Source organism: Ylistrum balloti, unplaced genomic scaffold (genome assembly GCF_031769215.1).
Source record: "Ylistrum balloti isolate Yb309-2 unplaced genomic scaffold, AGI_CSIRO_Ybal_v1 Utg370566, whole genome shotgun sequence".
Taxonomy (NCBI): Eukaryota; Metazoa; Mollusca; class Bivalvia; order Pectinida; family Pectinidae; genus Ylistrum; species Ylistrum balloti.
In genome coordinates this window covers 53,891-70,323 of record NW_026782355.1, presented here as the reverse complement: position 1 = coordinate 70,323, position 16,433 = coordinate 53,891, and the positions used below count along the sequence as shown (strand labels likewise).

Genomic DNA, 16,433 nt, shown 5'->3' with positions numbered 1-16,433 from the left:
GGGATAAAGTCTGTTGGGTGACCAAGTGTGGGATAAAGTCTGTTGGGTGACCAAGTGTGGGATAAAGTCTGTTGGGTGACCAAGTGTGGGATAAAGTCTGTCGGGTGACCAAGTGTGGGATAAAGTCTGTCGGGTGACCATGTTTGAGATAGATCTCAAACATAGATTGGATGACCAATTTGCAAAAAGACAAATGGTGAACTGAACAGTGCTGTTACAAAATGATTAAGCGAAGTGATAAAGGCTACTTCCACGTCTATGTTTCCATAAATGTTTTTAAGAAAGGAATTAAAAATTTAAATGATTTTTTTCTTTTCCTTACAGGCAGATCAATATTGCTTGGTTGTAAGTGAAGGACTGTATCTGGACCACTGATCGAAAAAAAGTATATAAATTGCCATGTCATGATTCAACTGTTTGTTATATGTTATAGAGGCAAGGACAGTAATTGTAGGAAGTTTCACAAATATATTTATTTCAAGTGTACTCAAAATGAGCTTTTTTTCACTTTCAAATACATGCAATTGTCATAAAGAAAGAAAACATGACAATAGAAGCCTTCTCTCCCAACTCCCCCATACCCCATAGAAACAGACAAAAAAACAAAAAAGTATATATTTAGGCAAGTACACATATATATGCTGCTACAAGCTAGAGTTTTAGAGTGTGATTACTCCATGGTTTGGTAAGGTACATAGCTGCATTTTATCAAGGAAGTGTCAAAGCATTTCTGAGAAAGGACAGCACAAGCGAGGTTAGAAGCCCTATAACAGAGTAAAAAGCCAGTTTAATGGTGATTGTGTGCCAACTTTGTTTCATAAAATGAGGTTTAATGCCAAGAGAGGTTGAAGATTTAAGTATTAAAGTCAATTTTAAGCCTCTCTATCCACTCTCATGTCAAGTCAACCCTTACAAAAACTGGTATTTAGCATTTAACAACTGCACATATATCCAAACAGAAGCATCTAGAGCCATCACCAAGGACTTTCCACATCATGAAGATAAGAGTTATTGTCTTGGTGTACCAATATGAAAATGTGCATGGAACAGGGAACTTAGGTGCACTTTTGGAATGTTGTTTTATAACCCGTAACATCCATCTTATCTCTGGGACCATGATGATCTTCAAAATACATCCTTGCATAGTGACCAAGATGGAGATGGAAGCTGGTTTTAATCTGCAGCTGTCAAAAACATTACCTACTGTATGCTTGGAGAAGCAAGCCCAAGGGTAATTAATCTGATCATTGGAATGCCTTAATTTCATTACAACAGAATCACACACTTTTCTTGCCAAATTACATACCACTTGAATTTTGTTATAAAAATAAATATGAAGTTAAACAGAGAAACTGACCTATTTTTTTGTTTTTGTTTTTCAACTTTTGTGAAAAATGATCTTTTTTGATATCAAGCAATCTCTTAAACAAAACAAGATATAATTATTGTATAGCTAATTATTTTCCCACCAATTTCTGTGATTTTCATTTAACAGGAGAGAAATACATTTTTAAAAAATAAAACTTATTTTTATGAATATTGTTCCAGTTATAAAAGTTTCAAATTGCTCATTTAAAGTAAAAAAACCACTATGATGATTCATAATGATGATATTTCATGTTTTAAGCAAGTTTTGTGTACTGTGTAACATATAACCTAAAACATTTGACTGTAATTGTCAAAATACACTTGGATAATTGGAGACAGACGAGTCCACTAGTGACAGTTAGGATAAGTGTTTAGTTGCAGTTTTATTATGTTATAGAATATATTACATGTGTCTTATTTCACGGATCAAATTTCTGCTACATCATCTTAATGCCCCAGAACACAGCCAACATATCACGCAAAAATAAGTGACTGCATGGTATCATACATTTCTTCACCAAATCATATTTTTCAAACTGAAAATATAACATACTACCAATGGGTTCTGTAATATTTTCATTCTAGGTAGAGTTTTTACCATATCAAGGAATGATGCTGGAATCTTTCTTGAAATTCCATTCTTTGATTTACTTACATGTATATTAAAACCTGAAGTAGCTAATTCTTGACACCAAAACATTTACTATTTAGCATCCATATTTTTCTGTACATGATTAATATTTTCAATGAACATTTGGAAATGACAACAACAAAATGTTCAAGTCCTGAATATAAATCAACATTTTTTGGAAAATCTGAAACCTCCATTAAATAGAATACTGGATATTCCACAAAAACCTGCTGATACAAACAAGAAATAAGAAGCAGCTGTTGCTTTGTAGACCCATCTAGTAGGTTAATGCTTGACAATGTAACTACAGAGTAATACAAGTGTGAAGTAGCTTAAACACAGATAATGTAGTGAACACAATAGAGATATGCTGAATACGCCAATATGGTACACACAATCTCAAAAAGCGATTGGTAAAGAAATACATCGTCAACATATTAAGTAGATAAGTGAAGATGTTTGCACACGCACACGTGGTACTACATTTAACTGTATTACACTCAAAAAAGATCAATACATACTCTAAGAATCAAGGATTAAAAAGATAAAGATATTTATATACTTGTTACACCAAAATGTTAGTCAAACAAACAAGTACTGTATTTGACTTTAAATGTCCTGAACACATCCGGTAGAAATATAGGATACATATAGACTTCCAAAGTTTTCCAAAAATACCCATGAAGTAAATTTGTAAATAATAATAAAAGGAAGGAGATTCCCAGACCAGAAAAAAAGACGGAGGCACTTTTACATCAAATGTAATGGGCATTACATAAAGATATGACATATGACAACCACTACGGTTTCCTAGGTAACAGACTCTAATTACAGTAGATCACCTTGTATTATTTATTTCCTATAGTAACCATTGATCAGTAGTCAAGCATCACATGAAGAAGGTCAATTCAGGAGATCAGTGACAGTAAGTGAGCATGAAATATTATTCTACCGTAGTCAATATAAAGGAATAGTTTAAAAGGTAATGATGGCTGACCCACCAGAGGGTAAGAATCCCTTCAACAATAACAAAGCTAAGATGATAATGATGCATTACACTTTCTAACATAATCATTATCAATGAAGTTGTGCACCATTCATAAAGCTCAGAGTACAATAAATACAGCAAGCTAAAGCTTGGGCACATTTAACCATAAGCATCACATGTACAACAGTATGACTAGCTATGATCAGGATCCTTACTCATACATATATGGAAATTGGTATATCCATTTAAATTTGCACCCCTTATTAATTATTCTTGAAGGTTTTTAATGTCTGATTATCTGTATTGTAAGAGGAAATTAATTCCTACTTGAGGTTTTAAATTTCAATTAATTATTGTTGGATTTTTTTCACGGTGTATAAATTGATCCTTTAAATGATATACCAGGCAGAAATAAGAATTTTTTTCATACTGAATTCCACATTGAATTCTATATCACAGGAAAAGATATACATTGAACCACTGATTAACTCGACACTCATAACATTAAAACCCTGAATACATGTTTCCTACCACCATGCATGATGTTTGTTAGCTATTAACACATGTTTTCAGTTAAATGTTTAACTATCTTGCATGTTAAATTTAGTCTGGCATTAAAACCAAATAAAATGCATCCTGTATTTCTGACACAACAAAACCTTGATTTCATTTAAAGATGCTGACCACAAATCTACACTCGCTAAACTCCATCTCCTTCCATTTCAGGAACATGCTCTTGGTTAGGAATATGGAACTACAAATTTGGTAAGCAGTGGTTGATGACCAGACAAATGATATTCTGATGGTTTATAATAATTTCATCGAAGAATTACTAGAAATCAAGATCTTATTTGAATTGCATCATATATATATTGCTGGATCAGAAGTCATTGATTCTGTATATCGAAGTCAAAGCAAGGTTAAAGCTATTGATTAATATAGAATGAATGAAGCACCATTACGAAGCATTAAGTGTGAGATTAGATGCAAGTGAACTACACTAATCTATTCATCCCAAAAACATATTAGTTCAATAATGCAGAATGACAAGATAACATTACCTGCAGTGTTAGTGTTAAAAGCACAAATATATACTGCAAATAACAAGTTTATTCAAGCTCATAATGCTGAATGCCTTCCATAAAAAATGTGACCATTATGTAAATGTTATTTCAAATTATTAAAAAAATTTCCTGGTAAACCTATACCACTGTCTAACTTCCATTGTAAATATATAGATCAGCATTTGATGTGCCCCGGAGACATACGCTTTAACATGACAGACTGGCAGATGTCCCAATAAAACTTTAAACTGTACTGAAGCAAGAACTATAGACCTAACAAATGCAAGTATTGCTATATTACAGCATTATAACGTGTGTACAGGAAGCCCTTTGGAACTGGGAGTGTGGTAGGGATGGGATTGGGTCTGAAAGTAGATGTCCAACGGTCACAGTATCAGTGAGGTGGGACGTCATACTGTTGTATATGTCGGCCTGTTAGAAGCATGACTGACACACAGCAACAAAACAGTCTTTGTAAGAGTTTACCAGATCATGCTCGTGCTGCCACCATATATCATAAGGGAGGACAAAATCAGAGAGTGTCTCCCGTAAATATTTTCCCACATGTAGAGGGGGCGGAAGCAGCTTGTGCTGAGACACTCTGCACACATACACCACCTTTTCTTTGGTCCGGGGCGCAGACTCCAGAGATTTCTTCTTTGGCCTGAAACAACAACAAAAAAAATTTTGACATTAGGTATCATAAATACCAATATGTATGACACACTAAATCATGATTGAAACTATTTTTAAATACAACACTAGTTTAAACACAACACAGGTATGATATATCTAAATTTATCACATTATTGCCTTTTTATTCAGTGAATATACCAATGTCATATTTTTGTAGAAGACAAATGTGTAATAGAGCTTATTGTGACATCACTTTAGAGAATAAAACAACAGCAAATATTCACTGATGGCATTGTGATGACCAATGGAACCTATAGATATAAAAGGACCATGACTTCAAGTTCAATGTAGAAATGTCACAATTTTTTAATTTCAGATTGCAAATGGCATGTTAAAATCAAAACTTCTGACTCATTTCATAAATTTTCATATTAAATGGAAACTAGTTCAGATCCTATATGTATGTTAGTTTCAAAAAACATGATTTATCACACAACGAACTGTTACACCCATTACACAAACTGTCATAACACATGTGTAATATGAACTAGCTGAACTGTTAATGTGACGTCATAGCTTTGTGGCATTACATTAATGTGATGTCACCAGGGAAAATATATAGTGAGAATTTCCCAATTTAGATTTTTTTTGTCAGTCCATTAAAATGCTGGTTTTATAAATGTTTTTATTAGTATCGAAGTTATGTGACAAACAGAATCCCACTTTTGTTTCAAATTCATGCTATTTACTGTTTTCCAGTGTACCTCGCCTGTGGCACGTAAAAATGAAAAACAATTATTTAAGACTTATTTCATGACCTACTATGATCTTCCTGGAACATCCTCTCGTAATTAGACAATAAGTATTTGTATCACTACCTTATAAAAAGGTAACATCTAGCCAAAGCTTTAGAGAAATGATTTATAGTGAAGAAGTTTACCACTTTGCAATGAAGTTCAATGTTTACCAGTAAACCAACACAATACAGACACATCTTTACACCAACAATGCAATATTCCAATTCCACATATAAATAACACAGCTGGAAACTGCAGGTAAAATACTAATACGTAATTCACAGGTAAGTTCCTGGATCCTAAAATTCATCTACCCTTAAGAAAGCTGAAAAGTCTTGTTTTTTTCCTTGTTGGGATTACAAAAGGACTTCTTTGTGTATGTTTTCAACACAAGAGGTATAGATATGTATATCTCAATGTGATGTATTGCTCTGTCAATATCCAACCTGATAGGCATACAAATTACTCTGTATAAAGTGGAAAAAGAGGTAAATGTCCTAAAAGTTTGCTAATCCCTATTATCAATCACTGTTTATGTAATATTTTGGGCTTGAACATCAGTTTCAAGAAATATACTTTTCATCTTAGAAATGTGTTCTCTATCTCCCCCCCCCTTCTATCTAAAAATTAGGAATTAGACAATTAAAAAGTGTTTTTTTTAATTATTTATTGTCATTCTGATAGTTTTGTTTAATTGAATGTAGATGTGGCATGTATGTCTAATTTGACTTATTTGAAGCAAACTTTCAAAAACTTTATTGAAAATGCACAAATCTAGGTGATTTTGCATAATGATGATCAGAATATTTCAAGTGAAAATGGGCCAATAAACCATTCTCAAAATTCTGATTTACATTTAAAATCCAAATATTGAATCATGTTTCATAACTTCATTATCATACTTGGATGTATCATTTGATTTGGTTCTCAATTTAAGGATATTTACCACACCAGACAGAGTCAAATCAAGTAGGGAGGATTCTTTTCAAACGATTGATTAAATAATGCACCACAAACTGGTTCTACTCAAATTAATGTTTGAATTGAAATCATGTATCAAAGGCAGGAATAAAGACTTAAACCGCCCACTATTCACAACCAAACACCTATCCCACAGATTTCTTTAGAGCACTGACTACAAATCGTCTTTGACCTTGGCACTTGGTGGAGTCTATCACCTAATCTGTAAGAGTACTTCATCTGTGACTTCAGAATAACTAGCAGTAATTCATGAATGTCTTATCAAAGATTCTCCAATACTGGTGTAATTGACAGACCAATAACCTGAAAAGTCAATGTTAGAAGAGGTATTAAGGAAACATAAAACCCTCAGGAACTAAAGTGATATAATGATGAGTTATATAATGAACAGTAACCAGGCCTTACATGATGTTTCATATTCCTGGCAACAAAGTAGAATTTCCATATATGTATCACACTTAAATCACATGGTGGAAGTTTTATTTAGTGTTTACAAGAGGATGTGTACTACACAGCGTGACATGCTGTGAGAGGAAGTAATGAAAATATCACACACCACCTTTCACTCTTTCTTGATAATTACTACACTAGCAATACACACTGTCCTCCATTGTAATCAGTTTGAGTTCATTTCCTTGTTGAGCTTAGCTGCTTGATGTCAGTGGATAACTTAATGTTTGCATGATAATGTTGAGTGCTTTCTGCAGCTTAAGTATGATCATCTTTGGAAAATACAAAAAAAAAAAAAACAAAAACAAAAAAAAACCCCAAAAAATGGCAGCAAGGTTTTTGGCAAATCCCATTCCCACAGAAATTATTGTATTTTCCTTCAAAGTTTAAAAAAAATCTCTTATCTTTATTTAAATGACCAAATCTAAAATTAATACTGAGCTGTCAATCTAACCAGCCTTTAACTAAATGAGGCTGACAGGTATATGTACACAGAGGGATACTTTACCAGTTATCATTGTGCAGTACTTGTGTGTGGACAAATGTAATTTGAACCAATCAATCAATAATGATAATGTATTTACAGTGTGATCTCCCTCACTGATAAGCAACTCATAGAAATCCAGTACAATGTGATGAAAATAGGAGAGGAAAAATCAATTTGTTTATATAACTTTCCACTCCTATTTCGAACATCACAATGATCATTGCAACAACAATAAAAAATTGTTTCTCTGTCACTGCTGAAAATAGATCAGCTGATGGAGACCAAGTGTCTGTTAGCAGAAGATGGCAGGAAAAATCACACACTAATATTGAATTGTAATTTGATAACGATTTGTGATAATAATTTTTCTCAGCCACATGAGGTTGCAAGAGGACCTGCACTAGTAAAATGAAAATAATTTTATTTCAAATACATTATCTCCAATCACTTATATGACAAATCAATTTTACACATGTACATGTAACAGACTATTTTAGAGAGTATTGAAGACATATCACTACTGGAATGATAGTTGTACGGCACTATTCTGTTGAGCCCTGTATCATTCTAGATAATATCATTTAGATGGAAAGCAATATAATTCCTATACATGTGACTCAATACAATGGAAATATAGAACATTTTGATAACAATCCAGAACACTTTATTTTCTATACGAGACAAGAGTGTACAGAAACTCCAGTTAAAGTAGAAAACATGACCTTCTTAACCACACTAGTCTCAGAAGTAGAAAACATGACCTTCTTAACCACACTAATCTCAGAATAGAAAACATGACCTTCTTAACCACACTAATCTCAGAATAGAAAACATGACCTTCTTAACTACACTAGTCTCAGAATAGAAAACATGACCTTCTTAACCACACTAATCTCAGAATAGAAAACATGACCTTCTTAACCACACTAATCTCAGAATAGAAAACATGACCTTCTTAACCACACTAGTCTCAGAAGTAGAAAACATGACCTTCTTAACCACACTAATCTCAGAATAGAAAACATGACCTTCTTAACCACACTAATCTCAGAATAGAAAACATGACCTTCTTAACCACACTAGTCTCAGAAGTAGAAAACATGACCTTCTTAACCACACTAATCTCAGAATAGAAAACATGACCTTCTTAACCACACTAGTCTCAGAAGTAGAAAACATGACCTTCTTAACCACACTAGTCTCAGAATAGAAAACATGACCTTCTTAACCACACCAGTCTCAGAATAGAAAACATGACCTTCTTAACCACACTAGTCTCAGAAGTAGAAAACATGACCTTCTTAACCACACTAGTCTCAGAATAGAAAACATGACCTTCTTAACCACACTAGTCTCAGAATAGAAAACATGACCTTCTTAACCACACTAGTCTCAGAATAGAAAACATGACCTTCTTAACCACACTAGTCTCAGAATAGAAAACATGACCTTCTTAACCACACCAGTCTCAGAATAGAAAACATGACCTTCTTAACCACACCAGTCTCAGAATAGAAAACATGACCTTCTTAACCACACTAGTCTCAGAATAGAAAACATGACCTTCTTAACCACACTAGTCTCAGAATAGAAAACATGACATTCTTAACCACACTAGTCTCAGAATAGAAAACATGACCTTCTTAACCACACCAGTCTCAGAATAGAAAACATGACCTTCTTAACCACACTAGTCTCAGTACAGAAACCACTGTTAAAATAGAAAACTTAACATTCTTTACCACACTTGTGTCACAGAACTAAAACTCCTGTTAAAGTAGTAAACTTTATATTCTATACTATACTATCATCTCTGTACAGAAACTCCTCGGTCTCTGTACAGAAACTCCTCTGTCTCTGTACAGAAACTCAGAAACTCCTCGGTCTCTGTACAGAAACTCCTCCATCTCTGTACAGAAACTCCTCGGTCTCTGTACAGAAACTCCTCTGTCTCTGTACAGAAACTCCTCTGTCTCTGTACAGAAACTCCTTGGTCTCTGTACAGAAACTCCTCTGTCTCTGTACAGAAACTCCTCTGTCTCTGTACAGAAACTCCTCTGTCTCTGTACAGAAACTCCTTGGTCTCTGTACAGAAACTCCTCCGTCTCTGTACAGAAACTCCTCCATCTCTGTACAGAAACTCCTCCGTCTCTGTACAGAAACTCCTCCGTCTCTGTACAGAAACTCCTCGGTCTCTGTACAGAAACTCCTCCGTCTCTGTACAGAAACTCCTCCGTCTCTGTACAGAAACTCCTCCGCCACTGTACAGAAACTCCTCGGTCTCTGTACAGAAACTCCTCTGTACAGACACTCCTCCGTCTCTGTACAGAAACTCCTTGTCTCTGTACAGAAACTCCTCCATCTCTGTACAGAAACTCCTCGGTCTCTGTACAGAAACTCCTCCGTCTCTGTACAGAAACTCCTCCGTCTCTGTACAGAAACTCCTCTGTCTCTGTACAGAAACTCCTCGGTCTCTGTACAGAAACTCCTCCATCTCTGTACAGAAACTCCTCGGTCTCTGTACAGAGACTCCTCCATCTCTGTACAGAAACTCCTCCGCCACTGTACAGAAACTCCTCCGCCACTGTACAGAAACTCCTCGGTCTCTGTACAGAAACTCCTCTGTCTCTGTACAGAAACTCCTCCATCTCTGTACAGAAACTCCTCCGCCACTGTACAGAAACTCCTCCGCCACTGTACAGAAACTCCTCCGCCACTGTACAGAAACTCCTCGGTCTCTGTACAGAAACTCAGAAACTCCTCAGTCTCTGTACAGAAACTCCTCAGTCTCTGTACAGAGACTCCTCCATCTCTGTACAGAAACTCCTCCGTCTCTGTACAGAAACTCCTCCGCCACTGTACAGAAACTCCTCGATCTCTGTACAGAAACTCCTCTGTACAGACACTCCTCCGTCTCTGTACAGAAACTCCTGGTCTCTGTACAGAAACTCCTCGGTCTCTGTACAGAGACTCCTCCATCTCTGTACAGAAACTCCTCAGTCTCTGTACAGAAACTCCTCCATCTCTGTACAGACACTCCTCCGTCTCTGTACAGAAACTCCTCCGCCACTGTACAGAAACTCCTCGGTCTCTGTACAGAAACTCAGAAACTCCTCAGTCTCTGTACAGAAACTCATCCGTCTCTGTACAGAAACTCCTCCGCCACTGTACAGAAACTCCTCGGTCTCTGTACAGAAACTCCTCTGTACAGACACTCCTCCGTCTCTGTACAGAAACTCCTTGTCTCTGTACAGAAATTCCTCTGTCTCTGTATAGACACTCCTCCGTCTCTACAGAAACTCCTCGGTCTCTGTACAGAAACTCCTGTTAGCCAGGTTGATAGTGATACGGTTCCTATCACAGTATAAGAAAGGGTTATGGTATATCAGGATTGACTAATGATTCAATCAACTTCTGAAAAAAAAAATTCTCGAAATATTTTGACATAACATTTAATATTAAAATGTCTTTCAGTATTTAGCTATAATATAAATGAACTCCCAGACTTACATTTCAGTGCACCAATTTCAGTGATTGCAGTGAAGTTTACAAAGCTGGCAAGAAAAAAGCAAATTGATTACTATGACTTGAACAAAATTCTAATGAAATACTAGCAACATGTGTTTTGCATATGGAAAAGAATGTAAAATCCAGTTCTTACTGTAACTGCTGTTACATCAGTCTCCCAAACTATTCCCACAGGCTTGAATCTTGCTAATTGAAGTTGAAGTAGTGATGTTCATTCTATCACAATATACCTAAATACCAATGTGAAGAATATTGGACAATATCCAAATTTTGACCAATCAACTCCACAACTACAAATCTATCTAATTAGGAAAAAGAAATAGAATTAGTGTTCACTGTTTCCTATAAATTTAATTGTCCATGCTGATCAGACTACATAAATTGAAAATAGTCCATTCATCTTTCATTAAAGGATATTCATATGCAGGGTTACACAAAGTTTCTGAGTAGAAGGGAATTCATAATTGAATCCTACTCTAACTGTTCCACAAAACTAAGATAAAAACATCAGACGTCAAACATGCTTTCCAGTACAGATGGAGACAAATAAATGGAAACAGTTAAAAAAAAAAATAAACAAAAAAAAAAAAAACCTTCCAGAGTGGCATCGAGCAAGAAAACCTTGACAAAGAGTAAGCAGAGAATGAGTGTTGAGAAATCTGGAATTTGCTGTCATCTTCAATCAAACCTCAACAAGACTGTTATCTACAACCAAGAAACAATCTGGGATTTACATGCAAAGCCTTTTAACTTTCATGTGCAGGAAAATAGCATTAGGTTGTGGTAGAATGTAATTCGAATGAAAAATGGTTTCCCAGTGGTGATAAATGGATTAGGACTGTTTCACACTGTTAAATCAAACAGCCACCATGTAGCCTACACACAGAACAGGATAAGATAGGAACCAGCATCTTTATAGCATTAAAGGTCTTTCCAAGTGGTCCAGGCAGGGTAAATACCTCTCTTCTTACCCCTTTATCAAGCCATTGGGATAATGATATGTCATAATAGCCTGTGTTTGGGCATACCGTATCACCTAGCTGTCCAATTATTTGTATTGTGGAAGCCATTAACCTCAAGTTTGCAGGGTTAGTGAGAACCAGCCTGAAGAAATTTATGACCGAGAGGCCTGTCAAAATAAGTAAACAACATCATTCTCAATTGGTATAACTCTCTGCTAACATTCAACAGAGAAACTGTAGTCTCTAGCATTGCCCCTGTGTAGTCAGACGAGACAAAAATTTATATGTGGAATACTGTTAAAGGCATTTTTGATACCAGCTAACAGCCTCCCTGCCTGTTAATACAAGTGTAATGCAGCAGAGCTTTGTAACACGATACATCTACGATTCTTAGATCAACAAGTAGCTGCTGGTCCTGGCTAGACAACACCAATATATGTGTGTGGGAGATTATACCAGGCTCAACAACAATATAACATATTCCAGTTTGTGGGACTTGTGGTTTCACCACCTCTATCAATTTATTTGCCTAGTTTAACCAGTTTTTATAACAATTACCATGTAACCTTACTATTATTTCCAAAAAACTCCCTAACTAATTTCCTAGTGAGAATATTCTGCACATTTACTTTTTTCTACAACACTCCTAACATATCCAGGTATGTTACCAATAGGCTTGTATTTCTACAGCAGTCCTAACATATTCAGGTACATTACCAATACACTTGTATTTCTACAACACTCCTAACATATTCAGGTATGTTACCAATATGCTTGTATTTCTACAACACTCCTAACATATTCAGGTATGTTACCAATATGCTTGTATTTCTACAACACTCCTAACATATTCAGGTATGTTACCAATACACTTGTATTTCTACAGCAGTCCTAACATATTCAGGTACATTACCAATACACTTGTATTTCTACAACACTCCTAACATATTCAGGTATGTTACCAATACACTTGTATTTCTACAACACTCCTAACGTATCCAGGTACATCACCAATAGGCTTGTATTTCTATAACACTCCTATCATATCCAGGTATGTTACCAATATGCTTGTATTTCTACAACACTCCTAACATATTCAGGTATGTTACCAATACACTTGTATTTCTACAACACTCCTAACATATCCAGGTATGTTACCAATAGGCTTGTATTTCTACAGCAGTCCTAACATATTCAGGTACATTACCAATACACTTGTATTTCTACAACACTCCTAACATATTCAGGTATGTTACCAATATGCTTGTATTTCTACAACACTCCTAACATATTCAGGTTTGTTACCAATATGCTTGTATTTCTACAACAGTCCTAACATATTCAGGTATGTTACCAATACACTTGTATTTCTACAACACTCCTAACATATCCAGGTACATTACCAATACACTTAAACAAAAACCTTAGTGCCCGGTCATTTTTATCACTATAATTTCTTTCTTTCTGTGGGAGCTTGAATGATAAAAAGATTTTATTATCAAAAGACTTCAAGCAGACAAAAGCCGTAAACAGCCTGAGAACTGCTCTACTCTTCAACACCCTATAAAGGTGTTCACTCAAGTGTGGAGCTAAATGGGGCGCTTAACACCCCACACAGCCTAAATTTCTTCCATCAAAACCCAAACCTTTTCACCTGCGCTTATTGTGCCTTCAACTCTTCCGACATTTTTAACTTCTAATTAGAAACATGTCAGGCATTGAGTGGTATAAATATCATATCAGTAAACACATTTCACTGATGCGCATGTTAGTCATCTAATTGCTGAAGACATCAGCTTTTGTTCACTTTATAAAAAGTTCCCACCAATGATCAGCCTAATACTGATAAATTGCCTGTTCATATTACAATTTTTCTGCATTTCAATACATTGACAGATTTTAAAGTCAAATATAAATTGATCTTTTTTTCCCAGCATTCCTATAAGGCTGAAGTTTATACATTTTTACTTTGTTGTTATTAACTTAATAAAAAGGTTTAAATAAATAAATCAGATTTCCAATTAGTTGAATAGTAAGCTGCTATTCTACTACAGTGACTTAAATGAAATGTTCTCTTATTGATAACTTTTTTATCGACATTTCTCCCACAACAGCCACAAATGCTATAGGTACATCATATCCAAATCGTATCTGTATTAAATTTTTTTTCAAAATTAAGCAAAAAAAATAATATCGTTTACATCACAATGTTTTCACTGCATCTGTTCTGTGTCAAATATATGATGCTGAAAATAACCAAAATTACTACCATTATCCATGTGAACACTCTTGAGATGGATAGATCCAAGGATCTGCTATATCAACAGAATAAAGAATCCTGAATTAAAACGATTAAATAGAAAGCTAAAGTATTGATTACTAATATCTGTTTAGCCAGTAAGCTGTAAATTATTCATGTATTTTGATTTCACACCATCATTACTAACACACTGTAGGTCAACAACATTAGTGTATTGCACCAGATATTGTTTTACACTTTGATACATATAACACAGTGTTTGTCTTCTTGTCTAGCCTCTCCACATCTGACAAAATCATTATATCTACCACTGGATCCGTTCATCTGCTCTACTAGGAGCTTGTTTACCGATCATTTACATGGGTCATGAAAAAAAGGGCGCACAGCGACATGCCTACTTTATTGATAAAACATTCCCTGGTTGTCTATTAGACTGATATAGGCATTCTGTATCCCTGCTAGCAGTCCATATTGATCTGTTAGCAGTAATAACTCGGTAGACTTTCCCCTGATGGATGCGTTCAATACAAATCAACTCGGGGCATTAAACCATATTATACCAGTAACAGATTCAAATCTCTAGACGCTGGCTACCATTTCCTACCATGTGTTTTCTCCTCCCTGTAAACGTTGTTTAGTCTATTATCTCTCTGCTAGCAATCACAATAAACATTTTTAAACCACTCTTTGGCTTGTTTATGCGAAACAGATCAATTTTGAGAGTATGTTATTCCTGCCAAGCGTATATATACCTAGATATCAAAGAAGCGATTAGCAACGAGAAGTAACATCAATGCACTGTTTCGGATTGGTGTAGCAGGATCATTTCTCAGGAGCAGTCCCATCAACCCTCACAGTGGAGACACAAGCAGTAAGCACCTCGTTAATTACACAAGGCAGACACAACATTTGTCTACATGCACAGCTAACTTTGCAGGGAGACATAAATAACATTTATCTGCCTGTGCATCAGGTATCTTGGTAAGAATCTGAACAAGGACTTTTTTCTGATTCCCGTTCCATGTCAATCTCTTGTATGATTGTAAAGTGGTAGCTCAGGATGAACCCATTAAGATAGGCTGATCTACCATTTCATATAGATACATTTAACAAGTTTCTGTGGCATTATACAGGGAAAGGGCACCTGCTGTTAGTGTCAAACCTTTTCAGTTATAAATAAAATACAAAATCTCTATTGATTCTACCACGCATGACACATTTTATTAGACCAAGTTTGCTGGAACAATAAATAAGAAAAACGTGGGGGAAAATCTAATCTCAGAGCCATGCAATTTTCATGAAGCTCGTAATTTCCACTGTACCTACTGAAGAAATTTAATTGCCTGCCTTAATAAATGTTATCTCTCTTGGAGACTCAACAATGCTTAAAAGTCATTAGTGTTTGCACCATATTTACACCTGGAAAGGACACTTAAACACTGTGTACAAATCAGAAAGGGATTAGCATACAGCCAACATAACACACCAATAAATCTGTCAATAATGAAATAAACAGCTTAAAAGTATCAAATACGCAAAATAATCAATAATTTAATTCTTTTGTTTCTGATCTTGTTTTACTGCTTCAACAATTATCTGAGGGTCTATTGATTTATTGAGTTTTCCATCCAAGATATAGGTTAACTATTTTACTTTACACAATTCAATTTGAGCTCTTGCTATTTCAGTTATCTTTGTAACCTCTGGCTACTTTAATTTAAAATTATTGATTTTGACCCACTGAAGTCATCATGTGATCATCTGAGGCGTTTCAGCATCCTTGGTAAATGTATCAGGATAGGCAACCACTACACAGGCCTCATACCTAACGACAACAATACAAATGGAACTAGTACACTCTGTCAGTCACCTCTGTACATAGGATCTTTGTTACTTCACATGTAATATAGCACTGAAATGCCATACTCCTATTACAGATGTTCAAAATTTTACTTTGGCCTTTGAACAACAGATGCTTTTACAAGACACTTATTTTCTAGATTATAGATAAAGAAAGTATAACAATCTATATCAATAGATATTGACAACCCTTAATTACTTTTCAACAAATTGACATATATGTGCACTCTGTTTACCGTCTGAGATATTATAATACTTACCAATCTCAGAAATCAATGGGCCTTCTCATCTACACTTCTGATGACAAATAATCTCCTATGAGCTGACAAATTGCAATTAAGAAATTGTATAAATTATTAATTTAATTTAATTTAATTAAATTCAGTGTGCTGATTTCAGAGCCTGGTTTGACATCTTTTTC

General features: G+C 35.2%; 1 protein-coding gene across 1 annotated transcript in view; it reads right to left on the bottom strand.

Annotated features, from left to right (window-relative positions):
- Positions 1-16,433, bottom strand: part of LOC132556380 (histone-lysine N-methyltransferase ASH1L-like) — a 51,548-nt gene that overhangs the window by 21,224 nt on the left and 13,891 nt on the right. Inside the window, exon 5 of the mRNA XM_060220787.1 lies at positions 4,670-4,715. Coding sequence (XP_060076770.1) covers positions 4,670-4,715 — 46 coding nt within the window. The remainder of the gene's footprint in view (positions 1-4,669; positions 4,716-16,433) is intronic.